We start from the raw sequence: 25304 nt of genomic DNA, 5'->3' as shown, positions 1-25304 counted from the left end.
GTCTGCTCCTATATTCTGGGTCCCCGGTATATAGATTGCCATTTTTTTTTAACGCCTCCACTTGCTTTTTGGATTCCTGAAACCTGTCGACGACCGAATTAACAGCGTCACCGAAAAGGCCAGATGGCTCGAGCGGGGCATCGTGGAGAAAGGCCCTGTCTTTTTCTTTCACTTCTGACAGGTTGAGCCACAGGTGTCTCTCACCAAGGCTGCCATAGACCGCCCAATTGCTCTGGCGGTCTCCTTGGTGGCTCTCAGAGATCTGTGGCTCGACGCAGTTCTTGAACTGCATCTGGGCCAATCCCCTCTCCGCCATCCAAATCCTTCAGCAGGTCAGCCTGGTATGCTTGTAAAATAGCCATTGCATGCAAACAAGCGCCAGTCTGACCTGCTGCCATATATGCTTTACCCACTAGCCCTGATGTAGCTTTTAGTGGCTTAGCGGGAAGCGCAGGGTCCTCAGGGACGATGCTGAGACCGGGGACAGATAGCTCGCGAGCGTCTGTTAAACCCGGGGCATCACCCCATAGCCATACTCTTTCAGCCCCCTTATATTTGAGTAGTGTTTGACTTGAGGGCTGAAAAGTCTTGATGAGTATGGCTTTTTCCATGATCTAGATAACTCATCGTGCAGATCAGGAAAGGAAGGCCCCTTGGTGGAGGTGATTTATTTGGTGTTAGGAAACGCTCATCTAGTTTGCGTTCTGGATGAGCGCCCTGTTTCTCGGCTGGCCATTCAATGCTTAACTTAGACACAGCACGAGTGATCACCTCCACCAGCTCCTCATATGCTGGGGAAAGAGATGGCGAGTCTTCTTCCCCCATATCGACGCTCAGCACATCCATCTCCTCAGAACAGGATCTACCGCGACGAGTGACGAGCCCTCTCCCTGGGCGGAAGAAGCCGCTGGGCGGCTTCCAACACCAGAGAAGGGGCCATGGATCTACCGGGTGAAGGCTGAGAAAGAGAGCTCACGCCCGTCTCAAACCCCTCCGATAAATCCATTTGCAAACTCCATGACATCTTTCTCCGTGCTGCCTCAGCAGCAGTGGGTCTAGAGCCATGAGGAACGCTAGCCAGCTCACTTCTCTCGAAAAGTGAGAGGCGGGAGCGGAGCGTTCTGAGTGGCAAATTTTCACAATGCTCACATTCAGCCCCCTCGAAGGCTGAAAGAACATGCTCCGCTCTCAAACACATAACACATAAATCGTGTGTATCCCCACCCATAAGGAAGTGAGAGCAGGGAGGAACACACGGTTTAAATTTTTGGTACGCCATAATAACTGTTTTAAAATTGAGCTGTACTATATCTGGACAGACAACAATAAATAAGACAGACAGTTTCACATAGAGCGCTTTGCTGAGGCAAAAAAGCTGAAGCCGGTCTTACCGGATGTGTATGTATCCTTTCCTGGTCGTGACATCACCCGCCCCTGACGTTCACTCTCGCCATTGGACTAGTTGACAGACGTGCATCAGACGCAATCACGCTGGAGGCGTTCCCAAAGTGTCCTGAAGGATGCAGCGCGAGTTCCCTCGAAAGGGAACTCTACCATACAAAGATGCTACTAAGACCACTATAATCAAAGATTGAGAAACACAACAAACTGTATTTGATTCACTAAAAGGAACTGACTCATAAGAATCATTCCACTTATGCCCAGTTGTTTCACATTGCCACCAAAATCCAAGCTTGCACATTGCTTTTAACAGGTTTATGATCATCTCATATTAAGCAATCAATACCGTCCATCCTCATCAGTCAGACTGATATGTGTGATGAACTGCGTCAATCACAGCAGACTGTCAATACTCATCCAAGCACCATTAATCTGAGCTCATGCTGCGCTGGCCAGGATGTGTGTGAAAATGTCAATCCCACCCACTTTTCCTGCCTTTAATCAATGGGATTCAAAGTGGAAGGGCTGTGTAGGCAAATCTCATAGCAAATCACACACTGAGATAAAAGGAGGCAACGGAGACCGGCTGTATTGAACAGTGTGCGGTCGGTGCAGAACTTGCATCATGGGTTTTTAAATGGTTGTTCACAACTAAACAAAAAACTCCCTTTTTTCTTCTTATTTTCTTACTTAAAGGGTTAGTTCACACAAAAATTACTGACTCTCATGTCGTTCCACAAGCGTAAGACCTTTGTTCATCTTCGTAACACAAATTAAATATATTTTTGATAAAATCCAATGGCTCAGTGAGGCCTCCATAGACAGCAAGATAATTAACACATTCAGATGCCCAGAAAGACACTAAAGACATATGTAAAACAGCTCATGTGACTACAGTGATTCAACCTTAATATTATAAAGCGACAAGAATACTTTTTGTGCGCCAAAAGAACAAAATAACGACTTTATTCAACAACATCTAGCGATGGGCGATTTCAAAACACTGCTTCATGAAGCTTCGAAGCTTTACGACTCTTTTGTTTCAAATCAGTGGTTCGGAGCATAATGAGGATTCATTACATCATAAGTGTTTCGAAATTTCAATGGTTCACCACTGGGGGGCGTGACTTTGGCAGTTTGATACACGCTCTGAACCACTGATTCGAAACAAAAGATTCGTAAAGCTTCAAAGCTTCATGAAGCAGTGTTTTGAAATCGCCCATCACTAGATATTGTTGAATAAAGTCGTTATTTTGTTTTTTTGGCGCACTAAAAGTATTCTCATTGCTTCATAACATTAAGGTTGAACCACTGCAGTCACATGAACTGTTTTAAATAGTACCTTTCTGGGCATTTGAAAGTGTTAATTATCTTGCTGGCAATGGAGGCCTCACTGAGCCATCAGATTTTATCAAAAATATCTTAATTTGTGTTCCGAAAATGAACGAAGGTCTCACGGGTGTGGAACGACATGAGGGTGAGTAATAAATGACAGAATTTTCATTTTTGGGTGAACTAACCCTTTAAGAATACAGCTAACATTTCTTAAGAATGTTCTAAAGACAAAACTTAAGAATTTGAATTTCTGAAAAGAATGTTAAATATCATTGCAAATAACATTTTAGGATTAAAGGAATTCAAGGAATTTTTGAATATTGCCAAATACATTTAGCTGCCTGGCTAAAAGCACTGGGGAGATTCTGACCCCGAATCTACATACAATTTGCCGCCCTGGTGAATAATCTCTGGAATTGATTCAGTTAGTTTATCTAATTGAAGGAGGCACTCAGAAAATGTGTGATATGGCAAACCACCATGTTCAAGCTTTTGATAATTCAGTAGACTCAAAATGCCTGGTTACACATTTCCAGAAGATTACTTGATGATTATTAAAGAATTACATTCACAAGAGCATGGTAATTAAGTTTGACTGATTTTATAGATCAATATAGGTTAAGTGATGCATTTCTATCTATTTATCTGTGCAGGGCTGCATCTCACTGAAGGGCAGCCAAGTGAACGAGCTGACAGCCAACCCAGAAGAACCCGGTCGACACCTTTTTGAGATTGTGCCAGGTGAGCAGATCTTCAAATCAATGCTGTCCTATACTGAAACCAGCATGTAATGCTAGCTGCATTTCCATTACCCTTCAAATTGCGCAAACTGAAATTGTGAATTGAAAATATGCACAATGGAAACACAGTCAATTTCGCAAAAACTCCCATATATCACAAAAAAAGTTATGCTCACATGAGGTGGTTTTTCAGGCAATTCGAAAAAGAAATTATTTCGCAAAAATGCAATGGAAACAGTTTTTTCGTATTTACAGGTCACCTGGCGTACGTAAAAGTCGATAATTCTTTAAAGATGGCGCGGTATGTTTGGACAAAAGATGAGACAGAGTTCTTCATTAAACTCATAAAAGACAAAAGAATACTAGATTCTAAACAACAAAGAAATGCCACACTTTATCAAGACCTCAAAGCAGATATGAGGGAGAAACACCCAGAAACACCTCATTCGTGTCCACTCCCAAGTATAAGGGGCTTTCCTTGCAATTAATGCTTGGATAACACACCTACATCTCCTTCGATTAAAAATAATGGCTAGTGCAGTGGCTGGATATACTTAAACCTACTAACATCCGTCTGCATTATTTTTGGAATGACTTATCACGAGAGGAAAAAATTTAGTTTTAGTCGCATAACTTCAGTTAATGGAAACACCATCATTTCGCAAGTTTTTTATCGACATTTGGAAAATATTGCAAAAGTTTTGCGCAAATCTGTTATGGAAACCTAGCTACTGTCTATATGGTTTCTGAATGTCAGAAAATCAAATGGGTCTTTCAGAAAATACTGATTACAGAGGGTTCATTTTGGGTGATTTTGCCCCAGCCTGATTTACTGATGCTGAGTGTCTGTTTGTTTTATTTATGACAAGTAAATAACACATCAGTGTGACACCCATCAGAGCTCTTGAAGACATGCAGTTGGGGTCACAGTGAATTTTTTTTAACAATATAGCAAAGAAATCAGAATAATTAATTACAGCTGTGCTATAAACTACATCGCTCAGCTAACTGCAGTCAACCTCCAAATGCCCTCCAAATCCACTGAGTGTTCACAAGATATTAAATTCTCTCTAAATCCTGTGCCTCATGTATATCCCCCTTTCTCTCTCTTGCACATGCTAATCATATTAAAATGGGAAATTTTGCATTTCTTATATCTCTGAAAATGCATCCGTGGTCTGTTCAAATCAGAGACAGCAATATGACCAAAAAAAGAAAGAAAGAAAACTGGAGAATAAGAATAAAAATAAAATAAAAATAAATCTGTGCAGATCTTGGTTAAATATAATCTAACCCTTGTTGGTTAACATGTTTTTGGTGTATTCTTTTCCAGAGCAATGCATATTAGGGGTGGAAATATTCAGGCACATAAACTAAATAACATAACATAACATAACATAACATTATATGAAAAATTATAATGTTTATTCATGTGTGCTATTTTGGTAACACTTTATTTAAAGCCTTAGATATAATGTATTATTAAAGTATTTTAATGCATTAATTGTGCCTTGTAATGAAATAATTGTAACTGTTATAATACTTATTTATGAATTATGGAAGCTTGTTTCCGCCATGAAATAAAAAATAAAAAAGGTAATTGCGACCTTTTATCTCACAATTCTGAATTTTCTCAGAATTGAGATATAAACTCACAAATGTGTGATATAAAGTCAGAATTGCGAGTTATAAAGTCAGAATTGCGAGAATATAAAGTCAGAATTATAAGTTATAAAGTCAGAATTGCAAGACAAAGTCAGAATTGCATGATATAAAGTCAGAATTGAGTTATAAAGTCAGAATTGCGAGTTATAAAGTCAGAATTGCAAGACATAAAGTCAGAATTGCATGATATAAAGTCAGAATTGAGTTATAAAGTCAGAATTGCATGATATAAAGTCAGAATTGAGTTATAAAGTCAGAATTGTGAGTTATAAAGTCAGAATTGCAAGTTATAAAGTCACAATTGTGAGTTATAAAGTCAGAATTGTGAGTTATAAAGTCAGAGTTCGGGTTATAAAGTCAGAATTGCAAGTTATAAAGTCAGAATTCGGGTTATAAAGTCAGAATTGTGAGTTATAAAGTCAGAATTGCGAGATATAAAGTCAGAATTGAGTTATAAAGTCAGAATTATGAGTTATAAAGTCAGAATTCGGGTTATAAAGTCAGAATTGAGTTATAAAGTCAGAATTACGAGATATAAAGTCAGAATTGTGAGTTATAAAGTCAGAATTGCATGACAAAAACTCACAATTGCGAAAAAAAAAAAGTCAGAATTACCTTTTTAATTTTTTTTTTTTTTTTGTGGCAGAAACAGGCTTCCATAATTAATTGCTAAACTTTTAGAAAGTATAATGCATTACAACACATGACAAACAACCTATTTTAGATGTGACAAGGAATCTGCTAACACTTTATTTTGATGGTCCTTTAACAGACATACTACTGACTATAAGCAACTTTACAAGTACATGTTTTTTTTTTTTTATTGTACATGTACATGTAATTTATTCTACTAACCCGAACCATCTACCACAGTCTACTAATACTCTAATGAGAGTTAGTTGACATGTAGTTGCAAAGTTACTTATAGCAGAATAGCAGAATGTCTAAAGTGGACCACTTTTTCAATAATAATAATTAAGTAATTAATTTAAAAGTATGATTATGTATTTTTGTAGATCAATCCAGAATCATTCAAGAATCAGGATGTATCAGCGAATCCATTTTTCACCCCTAAAGTGCATCATAAACATTTAGATAACTGTTAGCTTAAGTAATGCACCAAATAAAATAAATAAAATAGCTGAACACACAGCAGTTACCCAGCCCCCAACAACACTTTCTCATGCCAGATCAGTCAACACACCATCTCCTCCTCAGAGAAGAACCCTTAACCACAGTCTCCGCCTGACCAGCATGCTTCAGCTCCTTTGGGTCAAACAATCTTATTGGCAATGTACCTTTTCCATGCAAAACAAACAATAACATGACAAATGGAAATGAATGTGCTGTGACTCAGAAAATTAATAAGATCTGAAAACACAACTGCACAGACTGAATCAAGGGATAACTGAGATTCAGAAACATCTAGAACATACTGCGCTGAAACATTTAAGCAATTTTATGATGTTTGGGATGTTATGGAAAATAAAATCCAAAAATATGCAACAATGGCACCATTCATTGCAGGGACATAAATGACAAGTGCTACTACAAAAAAGGCATTATTTTGGGAGATTTTCATGCTTTGTGTTTGCGTGGACTCCAGTCCTGGAAGCCACTGGATCTTCTAACCCATGCTTGCTTCATCTTGCCTCCACAAAGTTGATATTTAGTTAGTTATCTGCTAGTGAGGATTTCTCCAAGTATCAGACCCTCTGAGATTGATGCATCTGGTGTGCTGTTTGTTTGCTTAAGTGCAGTGAGGTGTTTAGAAAGGACTAACAGAGCAGGCCGTCTCCTTCTGTCAGTCTACCGTGAGAAGTCAGTGGGAATGAGAGAAACAGAAGTGAAGTGGTGCTGCTTAAGCTGAACTGAGACAAAAAAGTACTTTTTTTTACTCACCGGTTTTACTCACCAGGACGTACCATATGGACTAGTGTGATCCAGATTTTTGAGATGTGAGAATGTTTTATTGAAGATTTGTTTCTGAAAATGATGGTTCGAAGCAAACACCTCTACAGCATGACTTCTGTGTTGTGTGAGAACTTCATGTGCCGTGTTGTGGTTCATGGCCAATCTGTTGGAGTGAGAGACATGGCACAACATTAGTCTTCTATACAAGCTCAATCCCTCAAGTGCATCATGGGGCAGGGATGCTGTAAGCCACGGAGGCACAAACCACCACTACCCCAAGGTAATGCCTTTGTTCGTGCACTTAGAAATCGAAGTGATGATAATTTTCTACCATTTTCTTTAAAATACTGTTACAGCATTGTTAGAGTATGGGTCAATACAAAAATCTACAAAGGGCTAGAAATGCTGGGTCATGATGATGTTATTTTCGTACAGAACAGTTGCATTAGAGATGCCACAATATAGAAATGTTTGGTATTTTTTTTATTTTTAATATGGGCAATAATCATATACCCAATAATCTACACCCTTTTGAATGCCATTTTCAAGTATTTACGATGACAAGTCAGATCGAAACATTTACTTTTGTAACTGTTGTACAGTATACACATACCTGCAACAGCGAAAAAGGTGACTAAAAGTTTCTTGTAGGGCCCTATGATTTCCACGATGCAGAAAACACGGACGGAATCGTGGAATCCAGTCATAAAAACAGAATTTACTGTATAACACGGAATGTCACAGAATTTGTTAAATTTTTGATGAATAAATAAAAAGTAGGTCAGTATACTTCAGTCAAATGTTCTGTTTCTGTGTGAATGAATGGCGCAGACGTGCGGTTTCATTTACCACACACACACACTGAAGCAGACGATTGCAGTGTTTTCACCCTCTGCCACCTCACTATATGAGGACATGAATGCATGAACTTCATCTCCAGAGCCGCTTCATGAGCATTTTACCATTTCATTTGAGAAAAACTATCATCATATCATTAACACACAGAAATTTTAAGGTCTTCACGACAACCCGTCAAAATAAAAGTTTGGTTTAACTTAAAGAAATTGTGACAGAAATATATTACTGTTGTACAGTAGAATTTAGCTATACCTCAAATGTAATAATAATATTAAGACTAATAATAATAATAAAAATAAATTATTATTAAAACAATGTTTTAATTTTAACAGTAAAGCTCTGTTGTGCAGCATTTTGTTTGACAAAAAAAGTTTCTTTCATGTCATATGATTAAAAGATAAATTAAATTAATGTTTTATGTCTTCATTTGATTCATAGAAATGAAATAAAAAAAATAAATAAATGTTGTTGTTTTTATAAATTCAATTAATTAGACATGCTTTTTGATTATTAAAATTTAATTAAACCATTGAAATGGAATCCAGAAAACTTAAAACAGAAAACAGAATTTGGTAAAATAAAATTAAATAAAATAAAACATATTTCATAGGGTCCTAAGAAACGTAATTTTTGTTAAACTTGTTGTTAAACTGTGTAAGTATCATGATTTCAGTAAATTAGACATGCTTTTGAATTACTAAAATTTAATTTAACCATTAAAATGGAGTCCGAAAAATTAAAACTGGAAAATAAATGGAATCCAGAAAATTAAAACGGAAAAATTTGAATTAAGAAAAAAATAAAACTGATTTCATAGGGCAATTCAGAAAATTCTGATATTAGAACAGAACTACATGTTGTTAAGGTTGCAAAGTACATTTGAGCCAACACAAATGTCTATGGTAACATCCTAAACTGTAAAATGACTGTAAAAACTATGATTTAAACAACTTTACAGTTAAAATAATAGAGGTTTTGACAAAAACAAAAGGTTTTGTAAAATGGTAAACCTCATATTTCAGTCTAATAAATGATTATGTATGTTCAACAAAATTGGCAGATTCACTCTCTGACAGTAGGTGGTGCCTATGGAAAAGCAAAAATACAGCGGTTACCCCTGTACATAAAGCAGAGCAGCTCTTATAAACTACTTTATCAGGCATCAAACAGATGTAAGATGAAAAAAAAGCCAGTTTCCTTCAGATATGCATTCATATAACCGCCCTACCCCAAATAAAAACTCCTCGGATTTGCACGAATCACGTGAATGGCCTATTACAGAATGCCGACAAGTGTGTATAGAAAACGTTTCCTGTTTGAATTGGGAAAAATAAGCTCTTACATTATCAGTCAGATACCAATAATTAAAAACAAATGGTGATATAGTCACCAAAGTACAACGCTTGAGGATGGTCTCATTAGCTTAAATAAAGACAAGTCCCCAGAATTCACTTAATCAGATAACTGCTGCATACTTTTGCCACAAGCCCATTTTTCTTTTCCCTCCCATAATATCAGCAGACATTCTGACACTTCCTGAGGAGACATGAATGCTAAACAAAATGCCACACCATGGTGAGAAATGAGGGGCCCTCATTATGCCTTCAAGTCGGCTTCCACTCTGTGTGAGAGCGTTAGCCTCAGATGTCTCGCTGGGTCTGATTGTCTTATTTATCTTAATTGCATCAGTACTTTGTTTTGTCAGTTCAGTCGAGTCTGCTGTGAACACTTATCATCTTGTGATTTATTCCTTCAGTCATTTTATCTGGCCGGCAGAATATTAATTTTGCCTTTATCATTGTTAAACTTTAAACTGAAGCCATTATGGAGGTTGTTCTACTTCTTATCCTTTACTGTTGCAAAGCTAATGGGCATTGGGAAATATCTGTATTACTTTGGCTCTTTCTTTTCTTTCTAGGTCTGCTTTAAGTTATTATGACTTGTCCAGATATATTGAACCACAGTTTGATACTAAAGACTTTACTCTAATACTACTGAAATATACCTTCCTGCTACATGACATTTACCAGTAAGAGATACACAACAAAATTACCATATAAAAACTTGCTAAAAGGTGACTGAAAATGGTGAAAAACATAACCACTTACAGCACATATACACTTCCCTTTATAATTTCAAAGTAAAATCTTTACAGCGGCACTATTTAATGAATGCTGCTTATGGGTCAATGACATGACGGGTCATTTTGTTGTCCAAAGGACTTAATAATAATAAAAAACAAAGATATGACATCCAAAGTATGTAAGATAGTACAACTAGATCTCTTTTATTGAATCCAAAAGGTTTTAATTATATTTTGCTACATATAAAGGTATTTTAAAGATTTTGAAGTCTCAAAAGGTCGTTCGGTTTAACCGTCCAAAGGCCAATACAGCCATTTCATTTGTGATTAAAATATATTAAAATGTAAGAAATGTATATATTTTTTTATTCTGGCATGATTTTATAACATCGTATATCAACATAGTGCAAAATGGTATTAAAATTATGTGTAGAAGTCGTTGCTTTGTTATGAGAAAGAATGTCCCAAAAAATGAATTTCATTGATGTCATTTGGAGTAACCAATATAAAGGAACCATTCTGGATCAAATCATGTGGTCAATATCATGTGACATCATTCAGACACCTGCAAAGGACCACATGGTCTTTTAACTATTTGAAAAATTCATGTTTTCACTTGATCATACACATGTCCCGAAACATCAGGTCATTCGGTACAACCGCTATAAAACATGAAAAATGTTGTAATATTTTAAAAACTTGTACTAAATATAAAATGTTTGATTGTCCTTTTGCTAGCTAGCTATATATTAGCCTGTTAGCATTGTTTGAAAATATCCTGATTAGGTATAACAAAAGTGTCATTCGGTAAAACCGAAATTTTGGTTAAACCGAATGACTTTTTTGGTGACAAGTTTTGTCCATCTTGTAAAAAAAAGGACAAAAGCAGTGTTAATTGATTATAAAAACCACAATCTCATTGTTAACACTTAATAAAACTTCAAAATTAATTATATCTCCATTATGTTTTTGTTTTTTTACACTTTTAAAAACTTTATTCATCAATGACCCTTATACAGATTCACATTTTTATGTGTGCACAATTAATTACATATATCTAAATCCATCTTGGGGAAAAAACAAACAAACAATGATATTCAGTTAATTTAGAAAGCAACAACAGATCCTAATTTGTGTCAATACTTGGGCAAATAATCTTGGTTGCTAGCAATAACAGTAGTGTTTAATAATATTTACATGTTTAGCCTTTTGCAGTAAACATAATTATGCAGAAATTATTTAGCATGAACACAAAATAAACTACAGTGATGTAGTGGTGAAAAACAGGTAATACCATCATCTGACAGATTGCCTCTCTTGATTTCTGTCTCAGCTGGTGAGAAAGACAAGGCTGCGATGAGCCATGAGTCTTTTCTGCTCATGGCCAACTCCCAGAGTGACATGGACGACTGGGTGAAGGCCATCAGACGGGTCATATGGGCTCCATTTGGAGGAGGTAAATGCCAGGTTGACCTCAAGCACAGCTACCAATATAAGACACACATTAAATAACATACTATATAGCTAGAAAACCCCTTGTGATTACTTATCTCTGCCATTGGATAGTATGTTCACATGATAGGCTAGACATGGTCTAAGCTCACTGAGCAGAGTAGGATGCCTCACTATCCAGAGATTAAATTACAAAGGGCCTGTTATTAATAGAAAGTTCAAACAAGTAATGTAAGCAAGTCCAAGTTATCTGCTCTCAGTTAGAGACAATGTGGCAACGTGTCTCCACTTCCATTAGCAGATTAAACAGTAAAAGGCTGAACAACATCTTCTGACGTACAATAACACGAAAGAGAGATTTTCTTACCGTGGTCTCAAAACCGGCGGGAACGTCTCGCGCCAAACTGACGCCAAGATTAACTGGATTCTTAAAAACCTTGCTTTTAAATTTTGTTTGGATCGATATGATTAAAATTAAGACAAGTTTAGTGACTATATCCACACCAAAACATTCTTTCTGTGTGGTATTCTTGTCGTTAGTACGGTTGAAACGCATCAATAGCAGTTCGCGCCACTTTCTACCACAAACAAGATTACCTGAGAGAACCCGGATGCGCTGACAGGACATCGATGGAAAGAGAATATATACGTGAAAAACGAGTGCTTCTTTGTACTTCGCGTTCTTTGAAATACTTCGATGCCCACTGTAACTGTGAATCTTCTTGCTGCTGTACTGTCTTGTGGAGTAAAGCTGTCAGTCAGAAAACTGCAGGTGTGGTAAGAGTGAAACGGCATGAACAAAGTCACGTGATCAGTAACCGCAAACTGATTTTTACTACCATTCTGCATTTTCAAAAGTACTGTAATGTTTTGGTAGTGGTATTAAATATATAATACATATTTGTAGTGAATTTCAAGTAAATATTGTGTAAAAAATCTTCAGCTTAGCTAGCATGTTGCTAAAATGTTTTAGCATCACATTTCACATATATATCAGTATACTGTATGTAAATTAGCTCTTTAGTTGTCAATATCGGGGTCTGCTATTGAAAAATCCATACTGGCCTATGACTAAGTTAATAGGCTTCTATGTTTTTTCTCCAATATGTACAACGGTATTACCTGAATTACCTCACACTCTTAAAAAATTAAATGTTTTGTGCGGTGATACCATAGAATAGTTATTTTGGGTTCCCCAAAGAACCTTTCAGTGAAAAGATCTTAAAAGAAGCATTTTAAGAACATTTTACTAAGCTAAAGAACATGGAAAGATTCCATGATGGATGTTAAAGGTTCTTCATGGAAACACTGATGCCAACAAAGAACCTTTTTTTTAAGAGTGTAGAGTAAATGCCATGGCACATGTTTTGACTGGTCATATACAGTGTAAGAATCGGTTTTAAAAATGAGTCATATTCTCTACAGGCATATTTGGGCAGCGTTTGGAGGACACCGTCCAGTACGAAAGGAAGTTTGGTCCTCGTCTCGCCCCTCTCTTGGTTGAGCAGTGTGTGGATTTCATTAGGGAACAGGGGCTTGATGAAGAAGGCCTGTTCCGGATGCCAGGCCAAGCTAACCTCGTTAAGGAGCTTCAAGAGGCCTTTGACTGTGGAGATAAACCTCAGTTTGACAGGTACCTCCAAGCAAAGACATGGAACCAATAAACTGTCTCCAACTGTTGGTACTAACCCTATAATTGCCATCTATAGTAACACTGATGTCCACACTGTGGCTTCCCTGCTGAAGCTGTATCTCAGGGAGCTGCCCGAGCCAGTCGTTCCCTTCTGCAAGTATGAGGATTTCCTCACTTGTGCTCAGCTCCTGGCCAAAGATGAGGAGGAGGTAGGTGACCGCATAATATCTGAACATCTATGAAGTGCAGAGAAGTAAAACTAAAGGAACAACATTTAGGTGTATTTGAAAACACCTACATGATCCAAGTGTGTCTTTAACTAGAGTATATGTTTATTTTTTCCACAAATGGTGAGTGGAATGAAGTGTTTAACCTGGATATGATTAACACAGTTGTTTTTGTATTATGATGAACAGTGTTGGGTAAGTTACTCGAAAAAAAAAAAGTAATTACTAGCAACTAATTATACATCATCAATAGTGTAATTAGATTACTGTACTAATTACTCTCTCTGTAATGTATTGCATTATTACTAATCACTTTCTAAATCATATATCAAATTTGACCAGTTGAACAATACAACACTCTAAAAAATGCTGGGCTAAAAAAAAAAAACAACCCAATTGCTGGGTTTGTCCATTGTTTTTAGAATGGACAAGCCCATCGATTGGGTTGTTTTAACCCATTGATTAGGTTGTTTTAACCCAGTGGTTGAGTTGTTTTAACCAAGCATTTGGGTTGTTTTAACCCAGCGATTGGGTTGTTTTAACCCAGCAATTGGGTTGTTTTAACCCAGCGATTGAGTTGTTTTAACCAAGAGATTGGGTTGTTTTAACCCAGTGGTTGAGTTGTTTTAACCAAGCATTTGGGTTGTTTTAACCCAGCGATTGAGTTGTTTTAACCAAGAGATTGGGTTGTTTATCCCAGCGAATGGATTGTTTTAACCCAGCGAATGGGTTGTTTTAACCCAGAGATTGGGATGTTTTAACCCAGCGATTGGGTTGTTTTAACCCAGCGATTGAGTTGTTTTAACCAAGAGATTGGGTTGTTTTAACCCAGCAATTGGGTTGTTTGTTTTAACCCAGCGATTGAGTTGTTTTAACCCAGCAATTGGGTTGTTTGTTTTAACCCAGTGATTGAGTTGTTTTAACCAAGAGATTGGATTGTTTATCCCAGCGAATGGGTTGTTTTAACCCAGAGATTGGGATGTTTTAACCCGGCGATTGGGTTGTTTTAACCCAGCGAATGAGTTGTTTTAACCCAGCGAATGGGTTGTTTTAACACAGAGGTTGGGTTAAATGTTTGCTCAACCTGCTGGGTAGTTTCATTTAATTAATTAATTAAATTAAACTATTGTTTAAAAATTACTGTATTGCTCACTTAAAATGAACCCAAAATATGTTCGAAACGAACACTTATTAATACATTTAATGAATAATAATTAAACAATAAACGTGTATTAATTGCTTATTAATAAATGTTCACCTTTTGATTATTATTGTTGCCTCTAGTAATCATGTGTCTGATTTTTAAAATATTTTAAGCCAGCCATATTAGTAATTTTTAAACAATATTTTGAAGTAAGCACGTTGGGCAAACATTTAACCTGACTGCTGGGTTAAAACAACCCAATCACTGGGTTTGTCCATTTTCAACCCAACTTGGGTTGTTTTTAACCCAGCATTTTTTAGAGTGAAGGATAGACACGAAACTGCTCTGTTAATCCTTTCAATTAAACAATATAAAATTGCATAAATTATTCTTGAACTGACCAAAGTATTTAAAGTTAGAAGGTTACATTAAAAGCATACATGTTAACATTAGATGTTAAATTTTGACAGTGAATCCACTATTGTTTTAAATAGAATTGTTCTATACAATATTTAAAGCAATTACAACAGAAGTAACAGTAATTAAGTACAGAAAAATTAAGAGTTATCCTTTACTTTTTCAAGGGAAAAGTAATTATATTACAGTAAGTAATTACTTATTAATGCATTACACCCAACACTGTCTATGAATAATGTGTGTTGTTGTTGTTTTTTAAATAAAATATTATTAAGGGTTGAAAACATTAAACTTGTCAAAATGTACTTAAAATGTACTTCTAACGTTTAGTTAAGTTGTCACTCTTTATAGTTAGTTTGGAATTTAAATGCTTGTTTGTTGTGAAAAAAAATAACAAAAAATAAGAAAATAATACTTATACTTATTATAATCAAATCTGATGTGTTGAATAGACTTGACCACAGCTGCTATGTTGGAACAATATGAATGAATTGACCTGTAGTTGCTCATAGAATAGAGTTTTGTATTGAGCTGTTTGCTGGTATTGGTGCAAAATATTTCTGCAGTTATGTTGTCAAAAAATATGTTTGTGTGCTCATAAATAAGAAAGCTGTTACAGTCAGTATGCTGTTTGCTAGCCAATATTCCTCCCACATATTTCACAGCTGACATGATGCGATGCACAGATTCAGAAGATGCGTGAAGCTGAAGTCAAAATTTAATTACATTATACACATAATCAGAGTTTCCGATTAAATGTGGAAAAACATCAATATTTTCACTTGATTTCCAACCATAAGACACTGTGACCATATTTTACTTGTTTCCACAGGGAATACAAGAATTAGGGAAACTAGTGACGACGCTTCCAGCTGCCAATTACAACCTTCTGAAATATATATGCAAGTAGGTCCAACACAATCATTTTAGACACATTCTTGTAAGTCGTTTTCATGGTTCAGTGCTCAAAGTGAACTCCATCTTTGTAGATTTCTGGATGAGGTGCAGTCTCACTCAATTGAAAACAAAATGGGTGTGCAGAACTTGGCCACCGTGTTTGGACCAAATATCCTTCGTCCTAAAATGGAGGATCCAGTAGCTATAATGGAAGGTAAGCATTTATCGAATTTCAAAGCAATTAGTTTGTAGAACAAAACTGGACACCTGCGGGACGGTTGCACCAGCTGTGCCTAAAACAGCTTATATTTGTGGCATAAATGCAATTATTAATATGCACTACTAAATATTTGAGCATATATCACACATATAAACTAAATAATATTTATTATTTATTTGTTTTAGATACAGTCATTAATATTATTTGTACATTTAAATATACTAATTATTTGCTTACAAATTTGGAGGTTTCTGTTTGGATTTAAAATATTTAGTAGTATGTTGTTTATAATGAATGGCACTATAATTTATGTATGTTTTATACTTATATTTTTTCATTCACATTCTGTTCTGAATACCGTTAAATTTAAAGGATCTGTTGTGGTGTGAGGGATAAATACATGTTTATAAGAGTTTTTTTTTTTTTTAATGTAATAATAAAATTTAGTTTCTCTTAATGCAATTACGACTCTGCGACTTAGTCAGGTGCGACTTATTTTTCTGAAAATAAGGTAAATGTTATAATGTGAAACTATACAGAGAGCTTAAGTTCTGCCTGAAGAACAAATGATGCAACAAAAATAAGCAAACTAACCATAATGTACATAAAATAGTGCTGTCAAACGATTTATCGCGAATAATCACGTCCAAAATAAAAGTTTGTTTACATAATATATGTGTGTGTGTACTGTGTATATTTATTATGTATATATAAATACAAACACATGCATGTATATATTTAACAAAAATATATTATATATAAAATACTTATATTGATATAAATTATATATAAATATACATGTAAATATTTCTTAAATACATGTATTTATATATACATATGTGTGTATTTATATATACATATTAATTATGAATATATTTAACAAAAATATATTATATTTATATATATATATAATATTTATGTAAGCAATAAGGTACGAGAGGCTGTGCTGTATCGTGAATAAGTCACGAGGCGGAGTACCTGCAACCCCTTCAGCTGTGACTTATTCACGATACAGCACTAGTACCTTATTGCTTTTATAAAACAGTTACCACACAATACAAATATTAAAGCCAAAAAATATGCATCAATGCAACTTTCATGAAGTAAAATCACTAAAAGCCTTCCTTCCGCCGGAAAAAATAGTCCCTGATCGTGAACAGCAACAGTTACATTATTACGCCATTAGATGGCAGCAAAGACTGTCTTTATGAGTGTGTCAGTCAGTAGCGAAGACTTTTATAATGAAAAAAATGAATTTTGTGAAAACGGAACAAGACACAACTGACAAAGGCTTTGACTAGCGCTGTCAGTCACGGGAAAACCCCTTAAATGTTAAAAGGACAAGATACTGCAGCGGGCATTTAAACAGATTTTTTATTATGAACATAAGACTGACCTGAAGGAAAATGCTAAATCTGAATGCAGGTAATAAACTCGCTCACTCGATCTCTTTCTCACAGTACTCTTCTACATAATACAGTAAGCTTCAATGAACAATATCAACTGAGAACATACAGTTTACGTTGCTAAGAGTATTGTGTAGTGATACACAGAACCATTGAGTGAAGCAGTCATAGCCGCGTTTTATCGTGAATCAGAATCAAGGACAGGAACTAACCGTTTTATAAATTTATATATAATATATTTCTTAAATACATGTATGTGTGTGTGTGTTTATATAATAAATATACACAGTACACACAAATATATTATGTGAACAAACTTTTATTTTGGATGCGATTAATCGTTTGACAGCACTAAAATAAAATCGATTACCGAAGTACATTTTACAAGTCAATACTATTTCAGTCTTTTACTTCAAATTTTACATATAATTCAGTGTTATTCTTTGTAATTATTTGTGAACTATACTAACAATTTATGAGTGAAAATTGTTTTTACACCAATTGTGATTTTAACAGTAAAAGACTAAAAATGCTACAGTTTACAATTTACAGTTTAGGAAGTGAAAAAGAACAAGTAATTGTATAATTTACAGTGAAAAACCGTAAATTGACATTTGATGTATTTCCGTTGAAATAACTTTATTCTATATATTAGCATTTACCTTCTCAGCCTTCTTAACTTTCTGATCACGGTTTGTTTTTGGTGGCTGTCAGTGTATTACAATGGTACAAAACAGATATTAGTACTTTGATAGGTTGGTATATAAACATTATATCAGTTAATGAAATACTGTAAATTGAAGTTTAAATCTGTAAAACCTAAAATGTTGCTACCATATTTATTTACAGTAAAGATATGGCAACCGCAGCTGCCGTGCCATTTTTTTACAGTGTACCTTTGCATGTGTGTTTTACAGGCACCTCCCTTGTTCAGCATCTCATGACGGTACTGATTAGCAAGCATGATCGCCTGTACACTGAAAAAGACTCTGAAACATCACAGAACCAGATGGAGATAAAGGACCAAAGCCAGCAACATCATCAGTCCAACCTGGTTGACTGGATCTCTGAGGAGGATCTCCATACCTGCCCACCCACAGCCAAGAATGACCCAACCAGTAGCAGTGCCTCATCTGCGGATGCCGTTTCCACCTCCAAATCGGTGCCTCAGGGAAAGGGAGAGACGGCCGTCAGTCCTAGTAAGCAGGTTAAAACACTTCCAGGGTGGAAGTACACCTTCAAAGGCTCCTCACCCCGGCCACAGTCCGCCAAAGTCGCCGGCTCCGCGGTGGACGTGACCACGGCCTCCAGCGGGAACTGGCTCATGAACGGGCTGTCCTCGCTGCGGGGACACCGCCGCACCTCCTCCGGAGAACGCTCCAGAGATTCAGGCTCCTCTCAGAGACTGTCCACCTATGACAATGTCACATCTTCTTCAAGTCTGGGCAGCGTGCTGAGTATAGACAGCACGCCTTGGTCCACTTCATCATGTGACATATCGGTCCCAGACTCCGGAGGTGACCCGTTAGGGCCCGAAGACGGGCCGCAGCCGGAGGAGGAACGGGCCGAGGAGGAAGCGAAGCCCAGCGAACACGAGGACGTCGGCAGCACTGCGGAGAACCGCTCGAGCGCTGTGTTTTGCAGTGACAATGGGAACGTGGCACCGGTCATTACAGTTGTGGATGAAGACGCAGACGAAGGCTCCTCGTCTCTGACCAGCGTCGTGGCAGAGCTGAAAGAAGAGCTGAGGAAGCAGAAACAGACTTATGAATCGAGAATTAAAAAGTAAGGCTGCTGTTTCTTAAATGTCATGAGGACGGGTTGAATTGTTTAAAAATACACCCATTTTCAAACTCTATTCGGATGGGACTAGATTAGGGAACAGAGAAGTTGTGATTCTCAAACATATGGAAAGCAAATGAAAATAATTTGTATTTTTCGCATAATTTTTTTTAACAAAAAATGTAAACTAAAAGTCAAGCAAGGCGTAAGAGGATTAGTTCACTTTCCAATTAAAATTTCATGATAATTTACTCACCCCCATGTCATCCAAGATATTTATGTATTTCTTTCTTCAGTCGAAAAGAAATGAAGGTTTTTGAGGAAAACATTCCAGGATTATTCTCCTTATAGTGGACTTCAGTGGTCTCCAAACGGTTCAAGGTCAAAATGACAGTTTCAGTGCAGCTTCAAAGGGCTTTAAACGATATCAGACGAGGAATAAGAGTCTTATCTAGCGAAACGATCGGTTGTTTTCTAAAAATTTTTTAAAAACAAATAATCGCCTTCAACTGGTTCCGCCAAAACCGCACTTCCGTATTCTTCAAAAAGCTTACGCTGAATGTCCTACACCTTCCCTACTCAACTTATGAAACGAACGCGGCGCCAGTTCCGTTTTTTCCGTAAGTAGAATAGGGAAGGCGTAGGACATACAGCGTAAGCTTTTTGAAGACTACGGAAGTGCGGTACATTTAAAAAAAAATTAGAAAATGACAGATCGTTTCTCTAGATAAGACTCTTATTCCTCGTCTGGTATCGTTTAAAGCCCTTTGAAGCTGCACTGAAACTGTAATTTTTACCTTCAACCATTTGGAGACCAGTGAAGTCCACTCTATGGAGAAAATCCTGGAATGTTTCCCTCAAAAACCTTCATTTCTTTTCGACTGAAGAAAGAAGAACATGGACATCTTAGATGACATGGGGGTGAGTAAATTATCAGGAAATTTTAATTTAAAAGTGGACTAATCTTTTAATTTGTCCATTTCATTCAGCAATTAAGTAAAGCTGACAATACTCATTTTTAGTTGAACAACTCAGTTAAATTAAGTTCATGTAGTTACATGAGTTTTTTAAGTAATGTGAACAAGGATTGTTTGAGTGAAACTAACAACAGTGAAAGTTCATTTTTTTTTGAGTGCACAAAGTAATATGATCTTTTTGCAAGGGTTCAAGGGATAATATTTTTTTCCACAAAACTTTAGATTTTTTTTTTTTTTTTTTTTTCACTTGCAGCATATATATAAAATTTGGAGGTCCTCTGAAAAAAAATCACAGACATCCTCTGGTAATAATAATAACATTGTTTAGAAATTAATTCTGTCCAAATAGTGTTTCTTTAAAAATTATTTATTGCTAGTATCTGTACTTTTTAAACTTATTTTGGTGAATAAATTTTTTGGTTTTACCTTTGAATTCACCTTTACCTTTAAATTTCAATTAATTAATAAAAATAATTGCAATCTTTAGCATAATTATTACTAAAAAAAAAAATAATTATATAGCATATTAAACATTTTATTTAGATATTTTAAAGCTTGAAGATACAATTTAGCTGTTGTTTTTTTGTCTGTCAATACAGTAAAATAATAATAATTTGACCAGTCTACACTGGTTAAGAACAACCCAAGTTGGGTTGAAAATGGACAAACCCAGCGATTGGGTTAAATGTTTGACCAACCTGCTGGGTAGTTTTACTTAACTCAACTATTGATTAAAATTGCTGGCTTAAAATGAACCCAAAATTAAAAATCAGACACATAATTACTAGAGGCAACAATAATGATCAAAAGCTGAACATTTATTAATAAGCAATTTAATAAATGTTTATTGTTTAATTATTATTCATTAAACTTATTAATAAATGTTCATTTCCAACCTATTTTGGGTTCATTTTAAGCAAGAAATATAGTAATTTTTAAACAATAGTTGAGTTAAATAAAATTACCCAGCAAGTTGGGCAAACATTTAACCCAATCGCCGGGTTTGTACATTTTCAACCCAGCATTTTTTTGGGTGTATGAGCTATAAAAAAAAACCCTTTTTAAACTCTTTTTTTCTCTCTCAAATGGTAGCCCGAGTGTCCCCTACCCCTAGTCTGAAAACCCCTGGCATAAGCAACTGTTTTTGGTGATGTTTGTATTGTCCACTTACACACCTGTGTTCTGCCCTCTGCAGGCTGGAAGAGTCCAGTGCAGCCCTGTGCGCGCAGATGGAGAGACTTGAGCAGGAGATGGAACAGGAGAGAAAAAGAAAACGAATGCTTGAGATCAAACTTAGAAACTCTGAACGTGCCCGTGAGGACGCAGAAAACCGCAATCGCCTCCTTGAGAAAGAAATGGAAGACTTCTTCTCCACGCTGGGGGATCTGGCTCTCGGGAGTCGTACCAGTGACATTTAATGCAAAAAATAAACAGCCAAAGTCACAAGGACCACACAAGATGATGTTGTCTCAGAGCACTCAGGCATCTCCATTAATTATCTGGACAATTTAATGTTTGCAAAATTTCTTGTGTTCATCAAATCAGTCCTTTCCACGATCACTCTGATTCTACCAGTTAATGTTTCAAGGAGGCTCTCGCCATTCCAGCAGTGTCGTTTTAAAGCGACTTCTTTTTGCAGGTTTCAGCTGAAAAGGAAACGTATGGAACATCTGAATCCGGTCCTGAAATCAGTTCAAGCATCCTTTGCATGTCCCAGTCTGAATGCTAATAAGGACAGTTCGAGCAGATCTGTTGGCTTTGGCACATTAAGCAAACCACTGCCCCAAAAAAACATGTCACTTATAATGACAGTGGGACAGTGCCTTTGCCTTTTGCAAAATGTAACGCAAGCGTACTTGACTAAAATAGCTCCAGATCTTGGCATTGAATACTTTTTCTTGCATATTCGGTGGTATTTTGAGACTGTCAAAGTGCCGCTTTCATTTAAAAGAATCTAGAAATGTGACTTTTTGTCAATTGAGCAAATTTTTTAATTTATTTTACACTGTTTAAGTGCATAGAAAGTCTAGAAATGCTCTGTGGATGTTTCTTAAAATGAGTGGTCAAATACTGTCATAGATTTTGTAGACTCAGCTCATTCTCTGAACTGTTTTCTGACTGCATAGTAGGTCATATATTATATATTAGCATGATGGCCGTAGCCTAATGGTTAACTTTCCAGGCTGCTAATATGAATGTTTCAGGTTCAATCTCAAGAAGAAGAGACCCAGAAACTGGACATCACCACTGTGCCCTCAAGCAAAGTGCTTTTTTGCTGCTCAACATGTTACAGTTATCAATCCATTTGGATATTACTAGAACGACAGCTTTTACAAAAGTCTTTAATGCATATTTAGAGTATGTGAAGATGTTATACATCATTATGATTAGACTATTATCCTGCGGTCATACATGACGATTAGTCTTCTGTGCTGTGCTGAAATGTTACCATGTGTCACTGTGGTGGTATGTAATTATTCACAAAGAACTAAATTAAATGGTAAACTGAAAGAACGTACCTGATCATCTACTTTATGTGGCTTTTTGTTATCTAACATGCCTTACATGTTAATAAGGCCGCGTTTAAGTCCAATTTTTCATGCCTTTCCTCCGTCTCGTTCACTTGGATGTACGTCATTGCTCACGTTGCACGAGCACCAACTGCTGCCTGAACCCTTGCAATGGGTTTAAATGAAACACCCTAATCCTTTTATCCATAGACATAAATACATCGGTCATTTTCTAAATAAAATAAATAAAAATGTATATACGTTTTAACCATAAATGCTTGTCTTGCATTGCTCTCCACACATGACGTATTCACACTGAAAAGGTCACGCGTGACGTAGGCGGAAGTACCGATCCAGTGTTTACAAAGCGAATGTGCAAAGACTAAGTCAGACGGCCATTACAAAAAAAGGTAAAACAATGATGTCGGATGATTTTGAAGTTGGAGGAGAAAATGAGATGGAGTTTTTCGCCCTACCGTGGTACTTCCGCCTACGTCACGCGTGGAGCATCACAGAGCAGTGCAAGATGAGCATTTGTGGTTAAAAAGCATATCATTTTTTTTTTTTTTTTAAATAAAATGAGCGATGGTTTCTCTAGATAAGACTCTTATTCCTCGTCTGGGATCATGTAGAGCTCTTTGAAGCTGCACTGAAACTGACATTTGGACCTTCAACCCGTTGAACCCCAGTGAAGTCCACTATATGGAGAAAAATCCTGGAATGTTTTCCTCAAAAACCTTCATTTCTTTTCGACTGAAGACAGACATAAACATCTTAGATGACATGGGGGTGAGTAAATTATCAGGAAGTTTTAATTCTGAAGTGAACTAATCCTTTAAACGCAGCCCAAGTAAAGCCACCATTGCATCCACATACGATTGGATGCATTTCACCCCTAGAGGCAGTCACGCGCAACTTTTGAACAGAGAATCACTTTGAGTGATTTATTTCAGATGATTGATTAAAACATTTACAGCCAATCAGAATCCATCCGACTTTAAAGAGCTTGAGCATTTAAAGCATAGACTGTAAAAAAAGATGGACAACGCACCTTCACTCTCTTCCATTGTAGTAAGTGAATATGGCGCTGACATGTCGAGTCTCGATTCTGCGCATAGTGAACTTGGAGCCTGAGTCTGCGCAGTAGTGGAGCTGTGATATCAAGGTCCCGCCCACACTCCTGCAGAATCAGTTAATACTGCAGAACAACTCATTATGTCGGCGTGAAATAAACAGTTCTGGAAATGTAGAAATTAAAGTTAAAGCTCCAATCTCCTCCCGAAGATCCAGAAAAAAGACGTTCAGTGACGACTTCGCTTAGAGAAGCTGTCAATCTCAGCTGTTAATCATGATGTCAAAACCTGTTTTTATAGCATCAAATAACTAAAAACAAACGTATTTAAAGAACGAACACTTTTACTTAAATCAGCGAGATAAAAACTGCCTAAAATGACAGAAACCATCTTTGGAACAAAAAAATATTTTACGTTTAATTTGACTATTTAGTTTGTTCACATGGAGAGGGCAGGGTTTATGACCTATACTGCTTACAGCCACCTGGGGGCGATCCAGATGCTTTGGCTTCACTTTTCAGGACTCGTGTGGCACGCTTGGGATTTAAAGCGGCAGATGAAAAAACTGCAGTGCGGGCTTATAATATACAAAACATTTTACATTAGTGTTGATGCTAATATTGTTATTATTATTGGTATGAACGGGCCTTCCTCTGGCCCTCTTCGGTCATTTTTGACCGAAAAATTTTATATTTTGAAATGTTAAAAATCATAGCTTCATTGGAATGAGATGACACTTGGTGACTTTTGTCGCATTAGCAATATGAACACACACACACAAAAAAAAAAAATCAAGGACATGATTCGAACATGTTAAAGGGTCGTAAAAAAAAAAAAAAAAAAAAAAAAGTCACACTTACCTTCTTTTCAGTCAAAAAATGATCAACATAGGAAATGAATGAGAAATACGAAAAAATACAAAAACTCAGATAATCTTTTGTTGGTACAAACTACAAATCAGACACTGTGCAGAAAAAAGCTGAGGGGGTGTGTCTATTTTGTAAAGAGTGCAAAATAGACACACCCAACAAAAAAAAACAAAAAAATCTAAACCTTGACAAAAAGTAGTCTTTGAGAATGTCTAAGTATAAATCCAAATCTTAATAAAAATAAGTGTTTGTGTCCAAAAACCACTAGAGAATTTATAAGCCACTTTATATAGAGCTCTATAGGAATCTAGTAGTTACAACATGGCATTACATAAGTTTTTCTTTTTTTACTCTCACCAAATGGCACTAATCTACCTTCAAAAAAATGGATTTTAAATGCCTTGTCTCTATTTTAACATGGAATACTGCTTTAATTGAAAAATAATTAAAAAATGTTAGAAAAAAATTTTATTTTTTCAATGGGAAAAAATAGCTAATAAAAATTGTATAAATATTGTATAGTATCATAAAATACCCTCAAAATTTTATTATATATATATATATATATATATATAAACATTGGTTTTCCTGAAAAACAAAAAAAGTTACTTTAAGGCTTCGGTCACTTTTGACCGTAAAGAAAGCAGATGTGACTCCTAAACGAAGAGGGCCAGAGGGTTAAGAGTAGTGTGCTATTCCTC

General features: G+C 36.1%; 1 protein-coding gene across 1 annotated transcript in view; it reads left to right on the top strand.

Moving 5' to 3' along the window:
* si:dkey-191m6.4 (rho GTPase-activating protein 22) overlaps positions 1 to 22674 on the top strand; it is a 33427-nt gene extending 10753 nt beyond the window's left edge. The window contains exons 3-10 of the mRNA XM_051914497.1: positions 3390 to 3477; positions 11330 to 11452; positions 12874 to 13081; positions 13158 to 13290; positions 15702 to 15775; positions 15859 to 15980; positions 18310 to 19177; positions 21347 to 22674. Coding sequence (XP_051770457.1) covers positions 3390 to 3477; positions 11330 to 11452; positions 12874 to 13081; positions 13158 to 13290; positions 15702 to 15775; positions 15859 to 15980; positions 18310 to 19177; positions 21347 to 21569 — 1839 coding nt within the window. The 3' untranslated portion in view covers positions 21570 to 22674. The remainder of the gene's footprint in view (positions 1 to 3389; positions 3478 to 11329; positions 11453 to 12873; positions 13082 to 13157; positions 13291 to 15701; positions 15776 to 15858; positions 15981 to 18309; positions 19178 to 21346) is intronic.
* Positions 22675 to 25304: the final 2630 nt, after the last annotated feature.

Source organism: Ctenopharyngodon idella, chromosome 12 (genome assembly GCF_019924925.1).
Source record: "Ctenopharyngodon idella isolate HZGC_01 chromosome 12, HZGC01, whole genome shotgun sequence".
NCBI classification, from domain to species: domain Eukaryota; kingdom Metazoa; phylum Chordata; class Actinopteri; order Cypriniformes; family Xenocyprididae; genus Ctenopharyngodon; species Ctenopharyngodon idella.
This window is presented reverse-complemented; position numbering and strand designations above follow the sequence as displayed.